At 49.5% G+C, this 18,826-nt stretch overlaps 3 protein-coding genes across 3 annotated transcripts; all 3 read right to left on the bottom strand.

Annotated features, from left to right (window-relative positions):
* Positions 1 to 3,295: 3,295 nt before the first annotated feature.
* On the bottom strand, positions 3,296 to 5,099 carry LTR84_004478 (uncharacterized protein; the record flags this gene model as incomplete). The annotated part of the gene is made up of 2 exons (XM_064848055.1): positions 3,296 to 4,530; positions 4,619 to 5,099. The coding sequence occupies 2 exons, from the start codon at positions 5,097 to 5,099 to the stop codon at positions 3,296 to 3,298; spliced, it is 1,716 nt and encodes a 571-aa protein (XP_064704594.1).
* An 8,207-nt stretch (positions 5,100 to 13,306) lies between these two features.
* LTR84_004477 (uncharacterized protein) lies at positions 13,307 to 14,309 on the bottom strand (the record flags this gene model as incomplete). The annotated part of the gene is made up of 2 exons (XM_064848054.1): positions 13,307 to 13,746; positions 13,796 to 14,309. The coding sequence occupies 2 exons, from the start codon at positions 14,307 to 14,309 to the stop codon at positions 13,307 to 13,309; spliced, it is 954 nt and encodes a 317-aa protein (XP_064704593.1).
* A 2,922-nt stretch (positions 14,310 to 17,231) lies between these two features.
* LTR84_004476 (uncharacterized protein) lies at positions 17,232 to 18,098 on the bottom strand (the record flags this gene model as incomplete). Its single annotated transcript, XM_064848053.1, has 1 exon — positions 17,232 to 18,098. The coding sequence occupies one exon, from the start codon at positions 18,096 to 18,098 to the stop codon at positions 17,232 to 17,234; it is 867 nt and encodes a 288-aa protein (XP_064704592.1).
* Positions 18,099 to 18,826: the final 728 nt, after the last annotated feature.

Raw genomic sequence — 18,826 nt, 5'->3', positions numbered from 1 at the left:
GGATCAATCTCTAGAAACCTAGATACAGTCCTACCGGTCCAGCACTCTGCCGTGCCACCCAATCAGATGCACGTTTCTGCTTGTTCTTCCATCACGGGCGAGTCGCGATGGTGGCCAGAAGAAGCGTCTATACCAACAGTACCACATGCTCGCGCGCGCTCTCTATCAAAACTTTGTACTGCCTTTGGCGCTCATGCTCATTGTGACGTTCAAAGCACGCTGATCGGGGCGACACGCTGGCTTCTTACCCTTGAGGTCTGGAAGCCATCATCGAGCCGCCGAGGTTCCTTTACTGGCGGCTGGCTGGAAGAAGTGACTTTGGGGTTTGTACCATTGCCTGGTTCGCTCATTCTTTCACCAAGGCGCGCCTGGAGCAAAAATGTATCTCACCTACCTCCCATGGGATGACGATAGTCCACATCATTCGATAATCGTTTTGCTTGCGCTCACACCTCTTCTACGAGTCGCAACCAGTCATACACCAGTCTGTGCGCTCGTTTCTTTTCTCAAACACTCTACTGTACGATCACCCCTGGATATGCAGACTACTCGTACATTAGTCATGAGGACGACTTGCTACCCGTATAACACCCAAGGCCCAACAACGAGGTTGTTCTCCACTGCATCGCATCCGTTAACCCAGAAGAAAAAGGAACCAAATCTCTAGTTGAAAGTCCACAACCACCTGGCAGGGTGCAGCCCCCGCCCTCACCCACGAAACCCTAGACCAGGAAACCCCTGCACTAGTTCTGTTTCACAATTGAATCCCACGTTGTTTCTCTTCCTATCCTCTTTTTGCCTTGTCTCTCTTCCGGATAGCACGAACTCAGGTAGGCACGGGAGTTGTTACCCTCCCGCTTGGCTTGCAGTACTTTGAGTCTGGTGGATGCACGCGAATCCATTCCCAAGTAAATGGAAAACGAAAACGATGAGAATGTCTTGAAGTCTCTTTTTTTTCGCCTCTTTGTTTCACTTCTTATCGTCCTTTATCAAACGTTAGCACTAGAAGGCCCCACAATCCGTCATGGCACGTTGCCTCTTCTTCTGTCCCCTCCGAGTCTTCGAATCTGTGATGGATTCTGCATTGCATTGCATCGCATGAGGTAGAAAGTGCGAGCCATCAGTAGCTGGTGAGTACCTCGGGCTCGATACGGACGAAGTAGTACTCGTAGAAATTAGCGAGTTTCGAATCCCTCAACGAGCAACTCGTCTCGCAGTCATCTCTGCAGTAGTGGCATAACAAACAAACCACCAAGACAGAACAAACGCATTCTGCAAAAAACGTAGCGAACCTAAGCTCGGCTGGAGTCGGTGTGGTAGAAAATCCACAAGCCCCAGATTCTCGCCCTCGAAAGACCAATTTGTCCACCGAAAAGTCTGAAGAAGCCAATTCAAGTGCAATCATCGTCATCGTCATCATGAACGACTTCCACAATGCAGGTTCCAGCACCGCCCTCGGCCCTCATGAACCTTGAATACCCAATCCCTCCGCAAGGCAAACTCGAAATCCAGCCAATATGCTCTGCTTGGGAAATTGCGGTTCTCACACCTACTCATACTGCCGCGTCAGAGATTTCCCCCCAAAAAGTCTGAAATTGTTATTATTATTGACGCAGGAAATGTTTATTTTTGACATCAAGGTTAGAGTTCTTTTTCTTTCTGTAGGGATGATCCTACCTGTGTTGTGTACCTGCAGCCATGCGAGTCCAGGGGTCATCCTTTCCTCAGATCAGGGACGGACAAGATTGCTTTAACGATTACGGATGCGGCACTGCCACCCCGAAATATCGGTTGTGCCCATGATCGTTGATTGATTAGGTGCTGGGGAGCATGCCTACGACCCGTAAGATTGTAGCCTGTAGGCCTGATCCGGGCGTTCTTGGGTATGCCATACGCGGTTTTACAGCTGACTTGCTTCGGCCATGGGTGTTGTGGTGTGGTGTGCTGTTGATGCCTATCGATGCCCTGTCACCCCCCCCCCCCCCGAAAAGCTCATCTCCCGCACCCTAAGATTGGATTATGGTTATCCGGGTCGTGCCCTTTATCGACAAGAGATAGATCGCCCGGAGAATTTGATTGTATGATAAGTGATGATCGTATGGACGCTCCGTAGTGCAATGCCATTTTGTACTGTACATGGCTAGGCAATGGCCTACCATCCGTACTTGGTAGCTAGCTCAGAGGCATGGCATTGAATGCCAGTGTAGTGTAGATTGTACCTGCATGCCCCAGCTGAGATGATGAGATAGAGAAGGAAAGCGTGCCTAGGGCACGCACCCAGCTCATTTCGGGCGTCTTGAAGAGGCGTGACACTGGAGATCTTTTGTGTCCAAGCTTCAAGTCGTTGATATATATTAAATAAAAATCGATGAGACCAATACAGAGAATTAGATCATAGAACAGTTTGGTTTGGTTTTTTCAGAACTCGATAAATATATTTGCCAGTCTTTTAATAGTACAGTTACAGGTGTTGTTGGTGTAGTACATACAAATTTCATGTCTCCCTCAGTACGGTAGATCGATGCTGATGCCGAAGACTCTCAAGGCCATCTTCAAAGCGCGGGATGTCTCTCCTTTCTGTGACCCCTCGAGTTCGTTCCTCTCCCTGGTCTTCCCTTCCCCTCCCCGTCCAAAATTTGACTTTAAAAAAGGGCTAAAATGAAAGAAGCGAAAGTAATAATAGTTGAAGAAAAAGGAAATATTGGTTGTTCAAAAGAAAGGAAGTCGAAGAGTGGACATTGTCCTCGCGAACAAGCCACAATCTTCTGTCTCGCTCTTCGTCATTTCTTTGCAGAGAATGGCGGACAGCAGCAACCAGCAAGTTTTCTCTTCTCCCTTCAAACCAGCTCCCGATTTCCTCAGTGTACAGCGTGCCATCGCAGAAAGAAAATCGATCTTCGCCCCGAGTGCCGCCTGTTGTTGGAATACAAGGCCGATAGAATACATGGAGGTTGTCGAAAGAATTGAATACTGTTAAAAGGTTCTAAAGCACTTTTCCCCGCCTGTCTCATACGCATACACATTCTTGTAGCTCCTACGCTGGTCCGTTTTGTTGGAAGTTGTCTTGACTCCGAATTGTCTCTCTTGGTTGGTTGTTGTTGTAGAAATGAAGCGAGGTCCCCTGAGAATAAAAGATTCTGCTTGGTAATGGTTGGTCTTGGTTCACATCATAATGATCGTTATTCGTCGTGGCTAAGTTTTGTTGCAGAAGTTTGGGGTGAATTTTTAGAATTGTCGTCATCTTGTATCTCGTGAAGAAGAGTTGATTCGGGAAAAATCCACGTTTTTTCTTAAATTATGAGGACTCGTCCCGCTTTCGCTTCTTCAAGGCACGCTTGCTGTCTCCTGACGAAGAGGACTCGGAACCACTGCCACTTGATGAAGAGGCAAGAGCGGCGCGTTGAGCAGCTTCGTAGAGTGCATGGCCCATTTCCTCATCGAAGGCCTGTTGAGGAGCAAGTTCACCATTCTCCAAAACACCCATGACGATAGCACCGCTACCGTGAGTGCGTGCGTGTTGTGCGAGGTTGTCAGAACGAGAGAACTTCTTACCGCACTCGTTGCACTCGAAAGGCTTGTCGTGAGTGTGGAGAGATCTATAGTGGCGCTTAAGATGTTCCTGTCGACGGAAACGACGAGAGCACAAGGTGCAGACGAAGGTCTTGGAGGGATCCTCAGTCAAAGATTGCTTGCGTCCACGTCGGTTGGTGGGAGTCTGAGCGGATGATGCATCTCCAGCAGCGGATGTACCATTCTCCTCATTTGAGCTTTGCTGACTTTGAGAGCCATTGGAAGTGGTGTGTTGACCGTCATGGTTGTGCACGTGTCCGTCAGATTCCGTCATGTGGGTGAACTCGAAGTCACTGTTGAGGGAGTCGGTGCGCTTCATCTTGCGGTGAGCCTTCTTCTTGCTTGAGCAGCAAGAGTCAGAGAATGATGAGACTGGTGGTGAAGGTAGACCGGCTTGGGCAATCAAATCTTCCTCGTCGAAGCTACCGAAGCTGTGCACGCTCAGGAAGTCCTCCTCTTCACCAAGGGCTAGCTTCTGTCTCTTGTCACCGTTGTATGAGATCTCAACATCGGCAAAGTTGACAAAGCTGAACTCGTCCTCCGAGTCGAACTCACTGCAGAATGAGGATTCAAAAGAAGGGTTCTCAGAGAGGATGAAGGGATCAGCAGTGTCATGCTCAGGAGTGACGGGGAAGGCGTTGACCAAGGCAAACTTGTGCTCGTCGTCTTCGGCAGACAGGGTTGGCAGAGGAGGGAAACTTTGAACAGGTGCAGCAACCACAGGCTCGAATGAGGTGGAAGTGAGCTCTCGTAGGTTGACGAATTCGGCTACTGGGTAGGCCGATGGAGAAACTTGAGACTGGGGTGAAGCAGGGCCCAAGGATGGGGAGTTGCAACTGCTGAGGCTGGCCACCGAGAATGAGGAGTTGATGTTCATGTTGAAGTTGCCAGAAACGGTCGAGGGCATCGAGTTGCTGGGCAAAAGCTTGGCATCACCGGGATGCGGGAAAATGTGAACATCTGTCACGCAACCAACATCAAAAGTTAGCAAAACCCGTTTCATTTGATTTCATCGTGTTTGGTTTCATCAACCACTGGTTACACTTACGTCCATTCTCCGATGGCCACTCGTCCAAAAATCGTACAGGTTGCATCTCCTCCTTGGATTGCTCGATTGGGAGATTGAAGTACCCAGATCCGTGCACTGGGGTTTGGTGAATGCTGCTGGCTGGTGGGCTGCTGGCTGTGCTTGGGCAAGCAGATAGGCATGGGGTCGGAGGTGAAGAGTGCCTGCTCTCCAGGTAGTGTCCATGCTCCATCTGCCCGTTGTGATCAAGCACAATCTTGGGCATAGGCATCGCCAATGTCAGAGGTGGTGATGCTCGTGGGGTCATCACTTGCTGAGGGACGTAGTGAGCTCGAGCAAAGTGAGGAGGTCCTTGCCAGTACTGTGGTGCCATATACTGTTGCGGGTATCCAACCATGGGGCTGAAGACCGGTTGCTCGCTCGGCATGGGCGTGAACACAGCATTATGTCGTGCATCCGAGTCTGGTCGGTATTGGTAGAATTGGATCTGTTGGGCTGCCATTGGGAATGGTGCTTCCATTGCAATGGGTTTGTTGTATAGTGTTATGTCGTAGGGAATATGCTCTTCCCCTCGGTTGATCTCAGCTTGCTGTCTTTGCAGGAAGCTGGAGTCGGGTTCAATTTGTCAGTCGTTGGTAGTGTCGTCGTTGTGATACAGAATAGTACAGATGAAATGCTCGTCCAATGAATGGCTGCTGGCGTCTCGGGTCTCCCTGGTTCGTGGTAACTAGCTGTACATAGATATATGCAAATGTGCTGCTGGTAACCGTGTAAGAGAGAGTGTCGGTTCCTTGACGTATGTTGTAGGTAGAGATGGATTATGTTATGATACAATGTTGGCACAGGCTTTGGAAGGAAGGACTGGATGATGTTCACAATGATACAGTGGTGTAGTACAAATGATGAACAAGATCCGGGACTGGCCTGGTCGAACGAGAGATATAACAAGAAGTAAATGAAAGTGTAGATCGCGGGGAAGAAAAGAGCGTCTTGCCTCGATATCAGTTGACGAAAAAGAGAGGATAGAGCTGGGTGCAAGGACGAGCCATAAGAAGAGATCGCTAGATGTCCTGAGGGTCTGAGGCCGGCTGTCGACCAGTGACTTGGACCACCACTCGATGTAGAAAGGTGGATGCTTGCAGGAACGGGCGCTGCGATTCGGGACCGTCGTCGCGACCCATGCAAGGTGACTGAAGGATGGTGGAGAACAAGGTCTCACCCATCCCAGCCCGTCTCAAAGACTATCACCCACTAATCCAGGCCCACACACCCAGCCCCAGCTGTTAAGGCAGCAAGCAGACCCAGTCCTGGTTTTTGCCGCATGCTTCTGACTGCTCACCCAAGTCGGGGCGGTCCATGGTCCATGGGCCCTGGGTGACGTTGAGAGAGCCCTGTCACGCAGCACTGATATGCACGGGAAATTGCACACTGATGCTCAGCACACCCTCTTACCACCCTCGGCCAATTCCATTATACCGATGACGCACCGTCGACCTGAGTGTGGCCGTATTCAAGTGACCGAGTAGGCCGCTTAGGGTGTGATGGTGTGCCTATGAACTGTATGCAAGTGATCCTATGGGACAGGCAGATCATTGCTGTGCTTGTTCGATCTCTACTATTGGCGATGCTGAAACGTATCCATCACAAGAAGAGCGCTTGAAGAGGACGGTCGACCACTTGACTCCATGATAGAATCAGATTATCCGATACGAGCGCAGTGAACTTGGCCTGATTGCTTTTCTCACGGTGCTATAGGCGAAGGGCATTTCCAGCAAAACCGCAGTAGGGCTTGATCCGATGCTTCCATGGGATAGTGGGCCGGGACCAAAGTGATCGATGCGAGGTCGTCTCGCCCACTGATAGGTGTTGCTGCATTGACGAGACAAGTGAGTCAAGCCTAATCAGTTGACACGGCTTGTGCGATCGGTGCTCTGCCTCAGAATCATGCATCTATGAATGCTCGAATCAATATTTCGGATCCTCCATCTGGCAGAGGTGGCAGTTCAGTGCTGCACTTCATGGACGATGCCTGTTCAACGACTGGGCGACGCGCTGGGATCTCGACGCCAATCATGAGCGTGACGTGGGTGCGGACTAGGTGATAAGCTGCGTCTTCGGCCAACCCAGCGAATCGCCTCATGTCCTATTTCTGGCTGTGCCCGACAAAGCCCACAAACCCATATCAATTATCCCCCATATTCCATGGCAATCCTTCGAATGATCTGGTCATTCAGCTCAGAAATATCTTTTGCTGACCGACCCTCGTAAACATTCAATTAAATCATTGGGTAAGACTCAGACAAATTTCGCCCTCGACTTGTTCATCGTCCCTCAGTCTGGACTTCTAGTGGACAAGCAAGCTCATGCAGTAGACTGCACGGGTCAGAAGCATCCAAGCTGACAAGTGACAATGCCAATTAGTGCCACCTTCTCAGCACGACTTACGAGTGCGGAATCTGTTGGTCTCAAGACTACTTGGACGCGGCGGGTTCAGACACGCGATGCAGAAGAAGAAGGTGGCAAGCACCTCGATCATGATTGGGTTAGATTGGGGTCTGGTTGAACTAGAGCGTAATGCTGCAAAGACATGAGGTTGTGCAAACCCTAAAGTCGTGTCTTAGAGTCTCTTTGAGCCACTGCTCCATGCCCGTATGCAGGTACCACTCCCAACGCTGGGTGTAGTCTTAGCGATTGGTAGGTGGCGAGTCTTCAAGGTTGACAATTGTACATCCGCGTTCAAAGTGGCTGGAATAGGTGCCGCGTGGGAGCAACTCCGAAGTGAAAACGCGACATCATGTCTCGGTTCAGACTTTGCCCTTTTCGAGCATTCTGCATGATTTGGAAGTACGAAGTAGCCTACGGACCAGTGCTCTACTCGTAATCGTGAAAACGCGTGCTATCGCTCTCCGAGATGATAGAGAGGAAATACACATGCTTGCTATCGCCAACGAACCGATGGAGAAGGAACAGAAAGGACTGGATCGCTAAGCGTACTCTTTAGCTGGTCTGGATTCTGCACGCTTGTTGACGTGACCTTGGAATCTTGGATGGTAGCAGTGTTGGTGAGTACCCAAAACTCGCCTGCGGAACCAGAGACTTGCATCTCCCCGCGATCCATTGGTGCAGGAACAGTACCTCCAGTGTTTCATACTCTTGCAATAGCATGGGACGAACGTCCCATCGACTTCTCACAGGTTCGGATCTGGATGGTCACAGAAACCAATGAATGCCATGGTTGTCAAATTGCATCGGTGCGAGTGTTGGTACGAATGCAGGATGAAATCACCAGTGCTTGCCATGATCTCAGTAATCGACTTCGTAAGAGCTCCGTCTCTGGTAGCATCGAATCCTTCAGTGACCATTCGAGGCATTTGCTATGCCTGTCTTTGGTGGGTTCATGTGTCAAAGGGACTTCTAGCCCCGAAACATGATGCCTGGAAAAGCGTGGGACCCTGGCTCCAGTGGGGTTAATGATTGTACCAGAAGGACGCGTATCGATAGGCATTTGTTAGTTGAGGACTGGGCGTGCTTCAGACGATTGGGCAGCCCTTGGGTGCATCTTTGTGCTCTGACCACCGCGACTGAAAGCTGTCCCAGTACTCATACCTACGTACGATTCACGAAGCACCGACACCCTTCAGAAGTGGTGTACTTTTTAATAAATGGGTTGGTTGCACACCATCGGCGTTGTTTCTTGCCACCGTTACTTTTCGAGGCCCGACTTGAAGGTTCCCGAGAAAAATGCCGACTATGATTGCGCTTGGGGAATGTCGACACAAGCGAAAGAGACGGCTTCTTTCTCATTTGGATACGGCGCCCGACCAAGAGTTGGCAGCAGGTTGAGAGGCGAAAAAGCAGCATGGTGCTTCACCAGAACTGGCTGGTGGTGTGAGTCTTAGACCGGTGGTAGGCGAGATGCGGCTTGCACAGCCCAAAGCCCATCCCAGGGTACTCGGGAATCACAACGCCCAAAGACTTATTGCCACTTGGAGGACCAGCATCTTCCCTCAGGTACCCGGTGAAGCTTACTCGCGGGCTTCGAGTGATCCGCGGGCCGTCAGGTCCACTTGGAAACTTTGGCCCCTGTACCCCTGCTTCAGAGATGGCGGCCCCAGGCACAAGCGTAGAGGAACCGTCCGTTCGCGGGCGGGCCTCTTGTGGTGCACCCGCGTTCTTGGCCCAAGTGTCTACCCTAGACTCGAAACAGCATAGGATCAGAGCAGCACTTCCAGAAGCTCGTCGCTGATACGGTTTCCACTCCATTCCAGAGTCTTGGGCCCAGTCTGAACCACAGAAAACACGCCAGCCAGGGCAAAGTGGCGATTTTGTGAGCAAATGTGTCCTGCTCGTACATTTTGACCTAGCAGACTCCCGCGAATACCACCAAGGAGTTGCGCTAGATCCACCATCCAGCAGGACCCTTCATAACTAATGCAGGAACATTTGCACGAGTAGGTTCTGAGGGATCTTCTGCTCGACTCTGTCCATCAATGATGCTACCTTTACGGCCAGAGCCAATGAAAACCTCCCACCAATGCAGGTACAGAGTCTCTTGGTACGGTATTTGTCCATCAGCTTTCAGCTCTGATCTGCTGGTATTCACCCGAAGCTGCAGCTTGTGTTTCAGCATCGAGGCGAAACGGAAACGCCTGTGTCTATCACTGTTCCTTCGATCGACACACAAGAATCCCCATGTACTTGTCCCACAGGACCCGTGTGACAAGAAATTTTTCGTGCCATCCACAGCGTGGGATTCAGAATTTCTTTTGCATCAACCTACCAAGTCTATACATGAGATAAGGGAACCTTTCGAATATGCCTCGTTATCTTAGTGCTTTTGGTAGTGCTGTTAGTGACTCCAAAATTGGTGCCAGAGCCCTTGTCGCCGTCAAAGTGGTGTCCACTCCAAGTTGCCAGAAGTTCTCAACGACTGTGCGCATTGTGCAGCACTGAGAATCTCGCTTTGGAGCTAGCTGGTCCTCAGTTGGATTACCAGCGAAGAGCAAGCCAGTGTGCGGAGGTATTCAGTAGTGCTTCCGGGGAAATTGCACCTCCACTCTGCTATCTGCTTATCGTGCCTGGCGTCGGGGAAAAACCATGGTAGGTTCACTTAGTCTCGCAAGAACGGCACCAAACCTCATTGAACCTCGTTTGGAACGACCCAACCCTGACGCCAAAGACCTTCCTCAGAGTTCTACGAGAAAATGGCGCGCCTCTTGTGAAGTTTTGGTTCTGGTGGCTTGAGCGCTCAAGTTCCCACCAGTCCACCCTTCAGCAACGCTTTGTTGGATTGTCCTTCTGGGGAGCTAAGCTTTAAACCTATCGACTATTCAAGCCAAAACTACGCCGGCCTTCGTGAAGACTGATCTAATACCGTCCTTGATTGGAACACCAGATATCGAAGAAGGGTTCTGTTACACTGGAACACATCCGGCCAATAGTTGGGCCCTGCTGAGCTGGTGAATTAGTTTAATGCTCATACTTGTGTAATTATTCGTATGCCTCTACAGCACCAAATCCATCTTCCCCGTCAATAGATCAATTGCTGGCTACCTAGGTATGATGACCTCGTGGCGATCAAACCGAAGCTCCTCCCGGCGCACTTGCCACTGACTGGTTTGTTCCAGATGACCACGATTACACTAACACTCATATGCAGATTTGTGCAACTTTAGCCTGGACAAATCCAATGTGCGAATCATCAGTTTCGCTGAAATCCCACTGAGAGCTCGTATGGCCCCAGATTCCGCCTGGGTCAAGTCTTGGGGCTTTGAGATGGCTCAATCGATTATCAGGTCGAATATCCATCATCACTAACTAAATCTTCAAAGTCTATCAGGCGAGCTGAGATTCGATCCCGACTCCTCCAGGAATCGCAACATTGTTACGACTACGAGGACTTGGAATGCCAGGGAGGTCCTTGGAGGCTCGGCCATATGCAGCATTTTCAAGACCTCAAGAGGCCACGCTCCGGAGGATTGTGCGATAGAGTTTTGGTCTAAAACTCAGATCTTCGGGCGCCACTCAGCTGCGATAGCCCAAAGCGGACTGGAATGGAGTGATTTGACAGCTCTCGACTTTGTACGCCACCCAATTTGGAACTGATGCATCGAGCTGCACATGGCTTTTCCCTTGGCCCTTTGAGGATAATTTGGCACACTCGTGTTGGGCTTTTCTGGTGAGGTTCCCGAGGAATTACGTGGTGTGCCATCACTACCCGATAGTGTGGTTCTGATACGGGATGCTTGCAATAATCATGGACACACTGGATCAATCAGTTCAGATGCATACTGTCCATGAGTACGAGGCATCTAATTTGGTCCGGTCTGGATAACACGGAAAGAAAAAGGAGGCTGTGTATGATTGTACTCGTAGGCAACATTGTTTTTGTGCAACTCGCGACCTCCCCGTGACGCGTGAAGTCGTTTGTTTCTTTTCTCCTGCCTCCGAAGCAATCTGGCGTGGGATGTCACGGTATTGCCACCCCATTTGACGTTGGGCAGCACAGACATCTCCCTCTATCTGCCATTCCTCACAACCTGCCGTCAGCGACGAAGGTCACGTTGGCGGACAATCAATCCGTCGAATTACTTTACATACGCACTGGCTCAAAGTTCGGCTGAATACTTGTCACCTCATCCGAGAGTCTTGCCATGCATCTGATCGGAACTTGCAATCACATTGACATATCTATGTGAGTAGCTGGATCATTCATCGTAGGGCCGCGATGGCCATCAATTACCTCATGCGATTCTCCTAACTCGAGACCCCGGAGTTACGCCCCGAGTCGGGTTGCTTCCTGTTGCACACGAGTGTGGTTTGTGCAACATCGCAAAGGCTCATAGGCGAAGAATTCCTTCTCCCTTGGCCACCGCCATGGCCACAATAACCAAGGCATGTGGTCTTGAGTCCTGGGTTGAGCTTGCCTATGGCCTCTTCCCTTGGTTGCACACTACTCTTTTGAAATCAGTTATGGCTTAACGGCACGATTCCATCGACAGAGCCCTCATCTTCGACCATCTAATATCACAATCTGTCTTGCAAGCCTCAAAACTGGGTGGCAAATACCACAGTACGGAGTCCTAAGTCGTCACACGTAAGAGTTGGTCCGATGATGGCGCATGGACCTCCCGCGACCGAGCGAGTCGAGCCGAGGCGGAGTGAACACACCAAACTGCAAAGCACAGACCGTAGGATCGGAAGCAGTTGCATCTCGTAAATTCTCAGTCCTGATATTTGAGCACGGCCTCGCGACACGATACTGCCTTGCCTTCAACACAGTGTTGCATTACCATTTTGGTTTCAAGGCCAACTATATTGCAGTATGAGGGGTCGTGCCTGGCTGTCGGGTCTCTAAAGGGGGGGATTGAGTGAGATAATTTACTCACCCGACATGACAGTCCGATATCGCTATTGTTGCGGTCAATCCTTGTTAGAGGCGCTTATCATGTCTTATCCAAAGCTGCATATTTGCGGCTCGCCTGAGTGAATTCCCATATACTCAAGTGGCCTCTCACTGTCACAACAAAACTCAAGCTTCAAGCCAGGCTATCCCGACACATGCAGGACCACAGAGCTCGGTAGAGGTGTTGTCGGTTCCGACTTTTGAGCATGAAGAAATTGAATATATGTGCCTATCTGGCAATTTGCGCAGCGGCAACCTCATTCGCGGACTGATTGACAACAGTACCAGGTACATGGATCAGTCCAATCCCTCCATAGAGACATCGGGTCTCATAATACCGATAGTTTCGGATCGGAAAGAGGCTTAGGCTCTTTGCCAAATGAGCATGGCAATCTGCAAGACCAAGGAAGGTTGACATTGGGAAGTGGAAAAAATAAACAAAATAAAAATAAACAAATCATTGGCTTCAGATTTTAGTCAATGAGATCATACTGAAACATCGTCAGACATTCGTCCAAGCAATGTGCCAGCAATCATTCTCTTCCTATCAATATAATTTTGTTAACAAACTCATCACAAGCCTTGATATTGTTATCAGACAAGAGCAAAAGGAAAGAACTGCTCGATGTAAAGTTTCTTGCATCTACTCACGCCAAGACTTTATGTTCACAACCACACCATACCACAAACAGACTAGCTCGAACATTTCTTTTCAAAACTTCAGATAGAGACTTGCTTTCCCTTTCCCTTCTTCTTTTCTTCTTTTCTTTTCTTCGTGCGGCGCTGCCACCATCAATTACCCCTGTGTTGCTTGGTCGATTCTTCTCTCCCATAACGAACCCAAGTGTCAGTGGCAGCACAGATCAATAATCTCAAAAATTGCATCTGATCTCCTCGACGTGCGCCCTTGTTTGCTTTTTGCCTTTTCCATGGCGGAACGAGGACCCGTCGAGTGTCTCTGCGCTTGTTCATGCGTGGGGTCGGACATATTCTCAATGATGGAATCGATCGTCAATGTTGTTGGTATCGAGGGTCTATATCGTGCCTGACTCACCTTTCACGATCTTTAATCGGCCTTTTTAAATTCGTGATTACCATGAAATGGCTATCTAGCAAGCTACAGTTGTGTGGTTTAACGTGATATGGCTTCCGAAGTCGGATCATCGCCGACTCATCTGTGGCCAATTTCTCGGTCTCTAGCATCGGTTTTGGAGTATTTGGTCCCTTTCCTCTATGCCCTGCCTGCGCCGCGTTTGGATGCAATCGTCTCTCGTTTCTCGTTCATGTGTCTAATCCATCCCGTATCAATCATCCGATGCTATCTTCTCAATCTTGCCATCTCTCTTCTCTCCAGTCTCGCCGATGATTCTGATTCGGTCAATTCTAACCTTCTCGTTGTCTCCTACGCTCTCCACCACAAAAATGACCAGACTGGAAACATTCGTGAACTTGACAATGCGCAGGTCAAGTTTGGCAGTACCTGTCTTGGGATCCCAGTCTTTTTCTGACAAAGTAACCTCTTGTGCTGGCTGTGTGTCGTCCGCCTCGTCAAACCCAAGAATGTGTGGTCGGTTGGTGTAGATTTTGACCACTTTTGGCCTGCTGGGTTGCTCGTCGTCATCCGTGTTTTCGGGCAGGGAGGTGAGGTGAATGGATTGGATCTTCAGGGTGGATTGGAAAGGGATGTAGAGCATGAGTTGTTCGTCGGTGTCACTTTCAACCCAATCTTTCGCATCCGCTTGACCTGGTTTCGTCAGTATTTGCCATTCAAGAGGTGGATAACTCCTGCTCACCTTTAGGCTTGTCGCCACTAATCAACGTTCTTGCGGTTCCATGTGTAGAGTCCCAATTCAACAACTCCAGGCTCAAGAAATCGACGGAGCTAGTCACGTCCCCATATCCACGAGGAAGTTCCGCGCCTAGCCATGTCCCGCCACTTGAACTGCCACCAGCATCCTCGCCCTCCAACTTATTTGCCTCATTTGCGAGGTCTTTCACCACCTGCGATAGCTTTCTTGGGTCGGCGCCTTCGATGAAATGGATTTGTTGAGAGTTCTTGAAGATCATAAAAGTAGGCATGGCTCTAACATTGTAAGACCGTGCGAGATCTTGTTGTTGGTCGGTGTTGATTTTGGCAAATGTGATTTTGTTTGGCTTGGACAGTTTGGCCGATAATTCCTCATATACTGGAGCAATTTGTTTGCATGGTCCGCACCAGTCGGCGTAGAAGTCGGCAACGACAATGATAGAGGAGGATAGCAGGTTGGAGAATTGTACGGTCGACTCGATATGAACAGTTTTCGACATGATGTCGGTTGGAGGGGCAATCGCCGCAAAGGTGGGAAATCAGTCGGATATGATTCGGGAGAACCCGGTCTGTCTGATTCACGGCGTGCTTTCGCGAGATCGCTGAGGAGAACTGGAAACAAAATTGCAATTGTCAAGGAAGCTGTAAAGAGGTAGGGAGTATGGTCACCTCAATTCGTGCATTGCAACTTAAAGGCGTCGCTCAACGCGCAATGGAAGCACAGAGTGCCTGCGCATGACAATTGGTGGAATGACAAAGCAGAGTCTTGGCGCGGGATGGGTATACTTCCAACCGAACGGACAGGGAACATCGTTTCGCCGAATCAGAGAGACTCAACCGCGCGTTTTTCGATGCTGCTCGTATTTCTGCCTGGGTTTTTACTGGTTTGATCGACCTGTACCCAGTCCAGACCTGGGCGAAGAGCATCTCACTGGCCTCGCTTGTCTGCAGCACGTTGATGGCGTTCACAGACGATAGCTGAATCCAATCTCTCTCGCTGGGTTTCTAGGCTGCTCGGGTACCGCAGACGCTTCAACCCACCATGATCAACTTTGAATATCTCTTTGATGTTTCTGCTTCAGACATGTTCGATCTTCTCGGAGGTCAGGTTTCAGTTCTTTTCCCTATGACGTTAAACCAATAGTCAGCTCCGGCTTCAGGATGGCAATCAACGAAACGAACGTACTATTTATCCCATATCGCCCATCGTATTCGTCTAAGCAATCATCAGCTAATGGCCAAGGGATATCCCAGCAAAAGCATGCCGCCAGGGAATATCATCGAAAGGTAAAGCTGAGACGACTCGCTAATAAGCCAAGTACATCGCAGAAACGAAGACCGTACACTGAGCTAGACATAAATTCGGCTCCATCGCCACGTTCTCCTCGTTCCATCGTGCCTCGAAAGAACGCTTTCCCAATTGGGGAAGAGACAGATCCTCCCTACAGAATATTTGACGTTGGTGCGGGTCAGTGGGATCCATTCCAAGTCTGTATTCCTCGGGGTGTGCCGAACTATGTTCTACAAATGTTAGATCATGGTGAGTCGAGCGAACGAACCTGCACCGATCATATAAATTCTATTTACCATCCTTGCCACTCTACCCTCTTGTTATTCATAAATTCAGATGACATCTAGACCTTCAGATCGCTGACCTAACACGAAGCAATCTCATATCAATGGCCAATCTTCTCCTCATCAAAGACTCAGGTATCAGTGGGGAAAATCAAGAATGCAGTGTTGAAATGTGCCATGGCATCACCGGCGTCCTTCTATGCTATCGTTTTCGCAGGCGCGACTCACAATGCATTCGTGCATGTCGATGGAGCCATCCCAAAAGAGAACATAACACTACGACTGGCCTTCAAGACACAAGCCATCAAAGCCTTGAGCGAAGAGATAAATGCTCTGACAGGAGATCCAAGTGATGAACTCCTTCTTGCCATCATTACTCTGGGCGTTCATGGCTCGGGAGAGACATTGAAGCCACCAGTAAAATCCAAAAAGCCCCTCTCACAACTAGCAACGGCGCAGAATTTCCAATACTATGGTGGCATGAGTTGGGAGTCAGCACACATCGAGGCCGTTCGTCACATGGTCCAGAAAAAAGGCGGGTTGCATAGATTGGGTATGCCTGGCCTGGCGAATGCAATTGCATTGTATGTGTTGAACAAAATACCTTGCCTGACTTTGCGCCTTGGTGCTAACCTTACTTCAGAGGTGACATTTTCTTGAACTTTCAAAAACTCGGGCCTCCTTCGTATCCACTCATGTTCCCAACTACGTTCGCGATGAAGACCTGGCCATCTCCAACGCCTGACGGCGTTCGACCGTTGATGAAGAAACTCGGGAGTGGCTTTCGGGACCTGCCCATATGCATCATAGAGTCTCCTTTGTTCACCATTATAGAACTGCTGCGGGACGTGACCATTGGCTACGACAATTATCTACGTCAGATCAAACCACATCCATCTCTGGAACGTGTTCTGTGGGCTCGGAATTGCTTGCAACATGATCTCATATCTTTACCAGAAATCTCCCAAGAAGATCTCAAGCATGATAGTTGCTTGTACGAACTGTGCCGGCTCGGAACAATGGCATACACATTAATCGTCCTGTTCCCAGTTCCACGTGTTGCTGGGATGCATCCAGGCCTCGCGAAACGACTCATCGATACAATGGACAATTGTACGATCCTGGGAATGTGGGACGAGTATCCTGGACTCTTGCTATGGACAACGATGTTAGGCGGGATCATCGCCGAAACAGTTCCTAATCTGAGACAGCTCTATGTGTCGATGTCGAAATGGACTCCCTTGAAACATACGCCGGGTGCATGGAATCTGGTAAGAGACATTTGCGCTGGGTTCCTTTGGCACGAAGAAGAATGTCACGAGGCAGGAAAAGCATTGTGGAATGACATCTGCCTCGCAATTGCTGATTAGATTAAGATATTCATGACTGAACGAGAGAGCAAGAGTACCGAAGGAAACATGTCCTGTGCTACCGCTCTGTCCTTGCAGTCTTTCCATCACTAGCATCCGTGAGTCACTCTGTTCCCAGAATTCAAAGCCCCCATCAACAGGAAAACAGCCATTGCGGGGGCACCACTTCGGATTGCACCGCTCCTCCCCTGGGAACTGCTCACACCTGAGGTGGACGAATTACGCTTCTACTGAGGATCGTCAAATGAAAGGCAGGCAGTCAAGAAATCTGAGAAGGATTCTTCTCCAGGGTACGAAGCTGTTGATCGCACTGCAAAACCTTCGTCTTTGTCCAATCAATAACCTCGGTCTAGTCGGCCTCACTTTTTAGACGACATAGCCCCTAGATGAGTGTTTGGGGCCGTTCTGAGAGTGCTATTTCCTGAATGGTCTGCAGCATAGACACGCGTGTGATAGTGATGATCACGCAGCACTCCATCATTGATCTTGCTTGTCTGCTTGATGCATCATGGGCTTCAACTCATCATAGACACCCTGTGCGCTACCACTAATGACCTCTTGCAGATAACTCTCAAAGGAAGTGAAGTCGACATCCGGGTATAGCTGCTTGCCATCCAGATAACCCAAATACTTAGCGAATTGTGGCGTATTCTCCCCACGAATTCCCCAAGACAGAGCATACTGGGCGAGCACTTTTTGGGCCCTCGCCTTGAAATCTTCTGGACTGTCTTTTAACTTCACATCAGCCTCGGCAATTTGTTGTTCATATTCCTCTGCACGGGCATATTTTCGAGGGATCCCCTCTCCAGCAAACTCCTCGAGCAGATCATATATTTTATTCGAGGTCCACAATTCATTATAGACAAATACTGTGGCATTCAGAGTTCTGTCATCCTTAATCGCCCGCACGACGTACTTTCCGACATCTCTAAGATCCGTGCGAGCGGATGGCATATCTCCATCGCCTGGTATGGTTTTGATCGGAACACCAATGGCATAGTCGATCCTACCGGAAGGGAGCCTAGGTAGGGAGAACTGGTACCACCAACCGACATCGATGATAGTGTAGGGAATATGAAGGCGCTTGACTAGGTTGAATACCTCCTCCTTCTGATCCCTAGATCTATGGACTCCAACTGGTAGGATGGGCCCGAACGCGCACGGGACGATGCGCTTCACCCCAGCCTTCGCAGCTGCTTCGACAAGTGGGATCTGTGCCAGCTGATCTCGTGGTCCAATGGCGGATATGAGAATATCAATGTCCTTGAGTGGTTTCACGATGGAATCCTGAGGTGCATCCAGATCAAGTGCACGCATTTCGATCCCCAAATCCTTCAGAGCCATGTTGGCCGGCTTTGACAGCGATGCAGAACGAGCAAGAGCGATTATTTCCTATTAGACCATTAACCCCGGAACAGCAGTGCATGATATCTTGTCAATCTTACAAAGTCTGCGTTCGTAATGAGTGCTTTGAGAATGGAAGTCCCGGTCTCTCCTGTCGCGCCTAACAGGCCCACACGATATTGTGCCATGAGTACAGTCTGCGTCGTTGCTATCAAGTAATATGATTCGTTAAGGCGCTAGTGGAAGTGTTCTTTGTCTGTGTTGGTGGATATCCTGCAGCCTCGTGGGGGGATTTGTGCTATTTTATTTGTCTGCTTCAGATCTTGCAAACAAGATGTTTTCAGCACTCCTAACATGGATTTTGCAGCATCCTGGCTATTATTGCGGCTTGATAGACACAGCGTATAGTCAATATTGACAAATAAGGCATTAAACATTCAAGTTATGTTGTAGCACATCAGATGAGGCGTCCAATTCACAGCTAGTCAGGTCCTCGGACTTTCCGGACCCCCAGCATCGAGCACTCGACCGTCCCGGCGGAGGAAATCAATGTCTAATAAACATTTGGGGGGATCAAGTCCTTCTTGGGAAGCGAAGAAGCATTACCAAAGTGACTTCAAGATTACAATGTTCTTCTAACGTTCAAGATGAGAAGCTTCATCAGTTGCACCACCTGGCTTGACAGATTAGTGAAGCTGGCTGTGAAGCAATTCTGGTGCCTGGAGGCA

The sequence above is a fragment of the Exophiala bonariae genome (genome assembly GCF_035927105.1).
Source record: "Exophiala bonariae strain CCFEE 5792 chromosome Unknown scaffold_19, whole genome shotgun sequence".
In the NCBI taxonomy this organism is placed as follows: Eukaryota; Fungi; Ascomycota; class Eurotiomycetes; order Chaetothyriales; family Herpotrichiellaceae; genus Exophiala; species Exophiala bonariae.
Note: the sequence above shows the minus strand (reverse complement) of the source record. Positions and strands in the feature narration are given on the sequence as shown.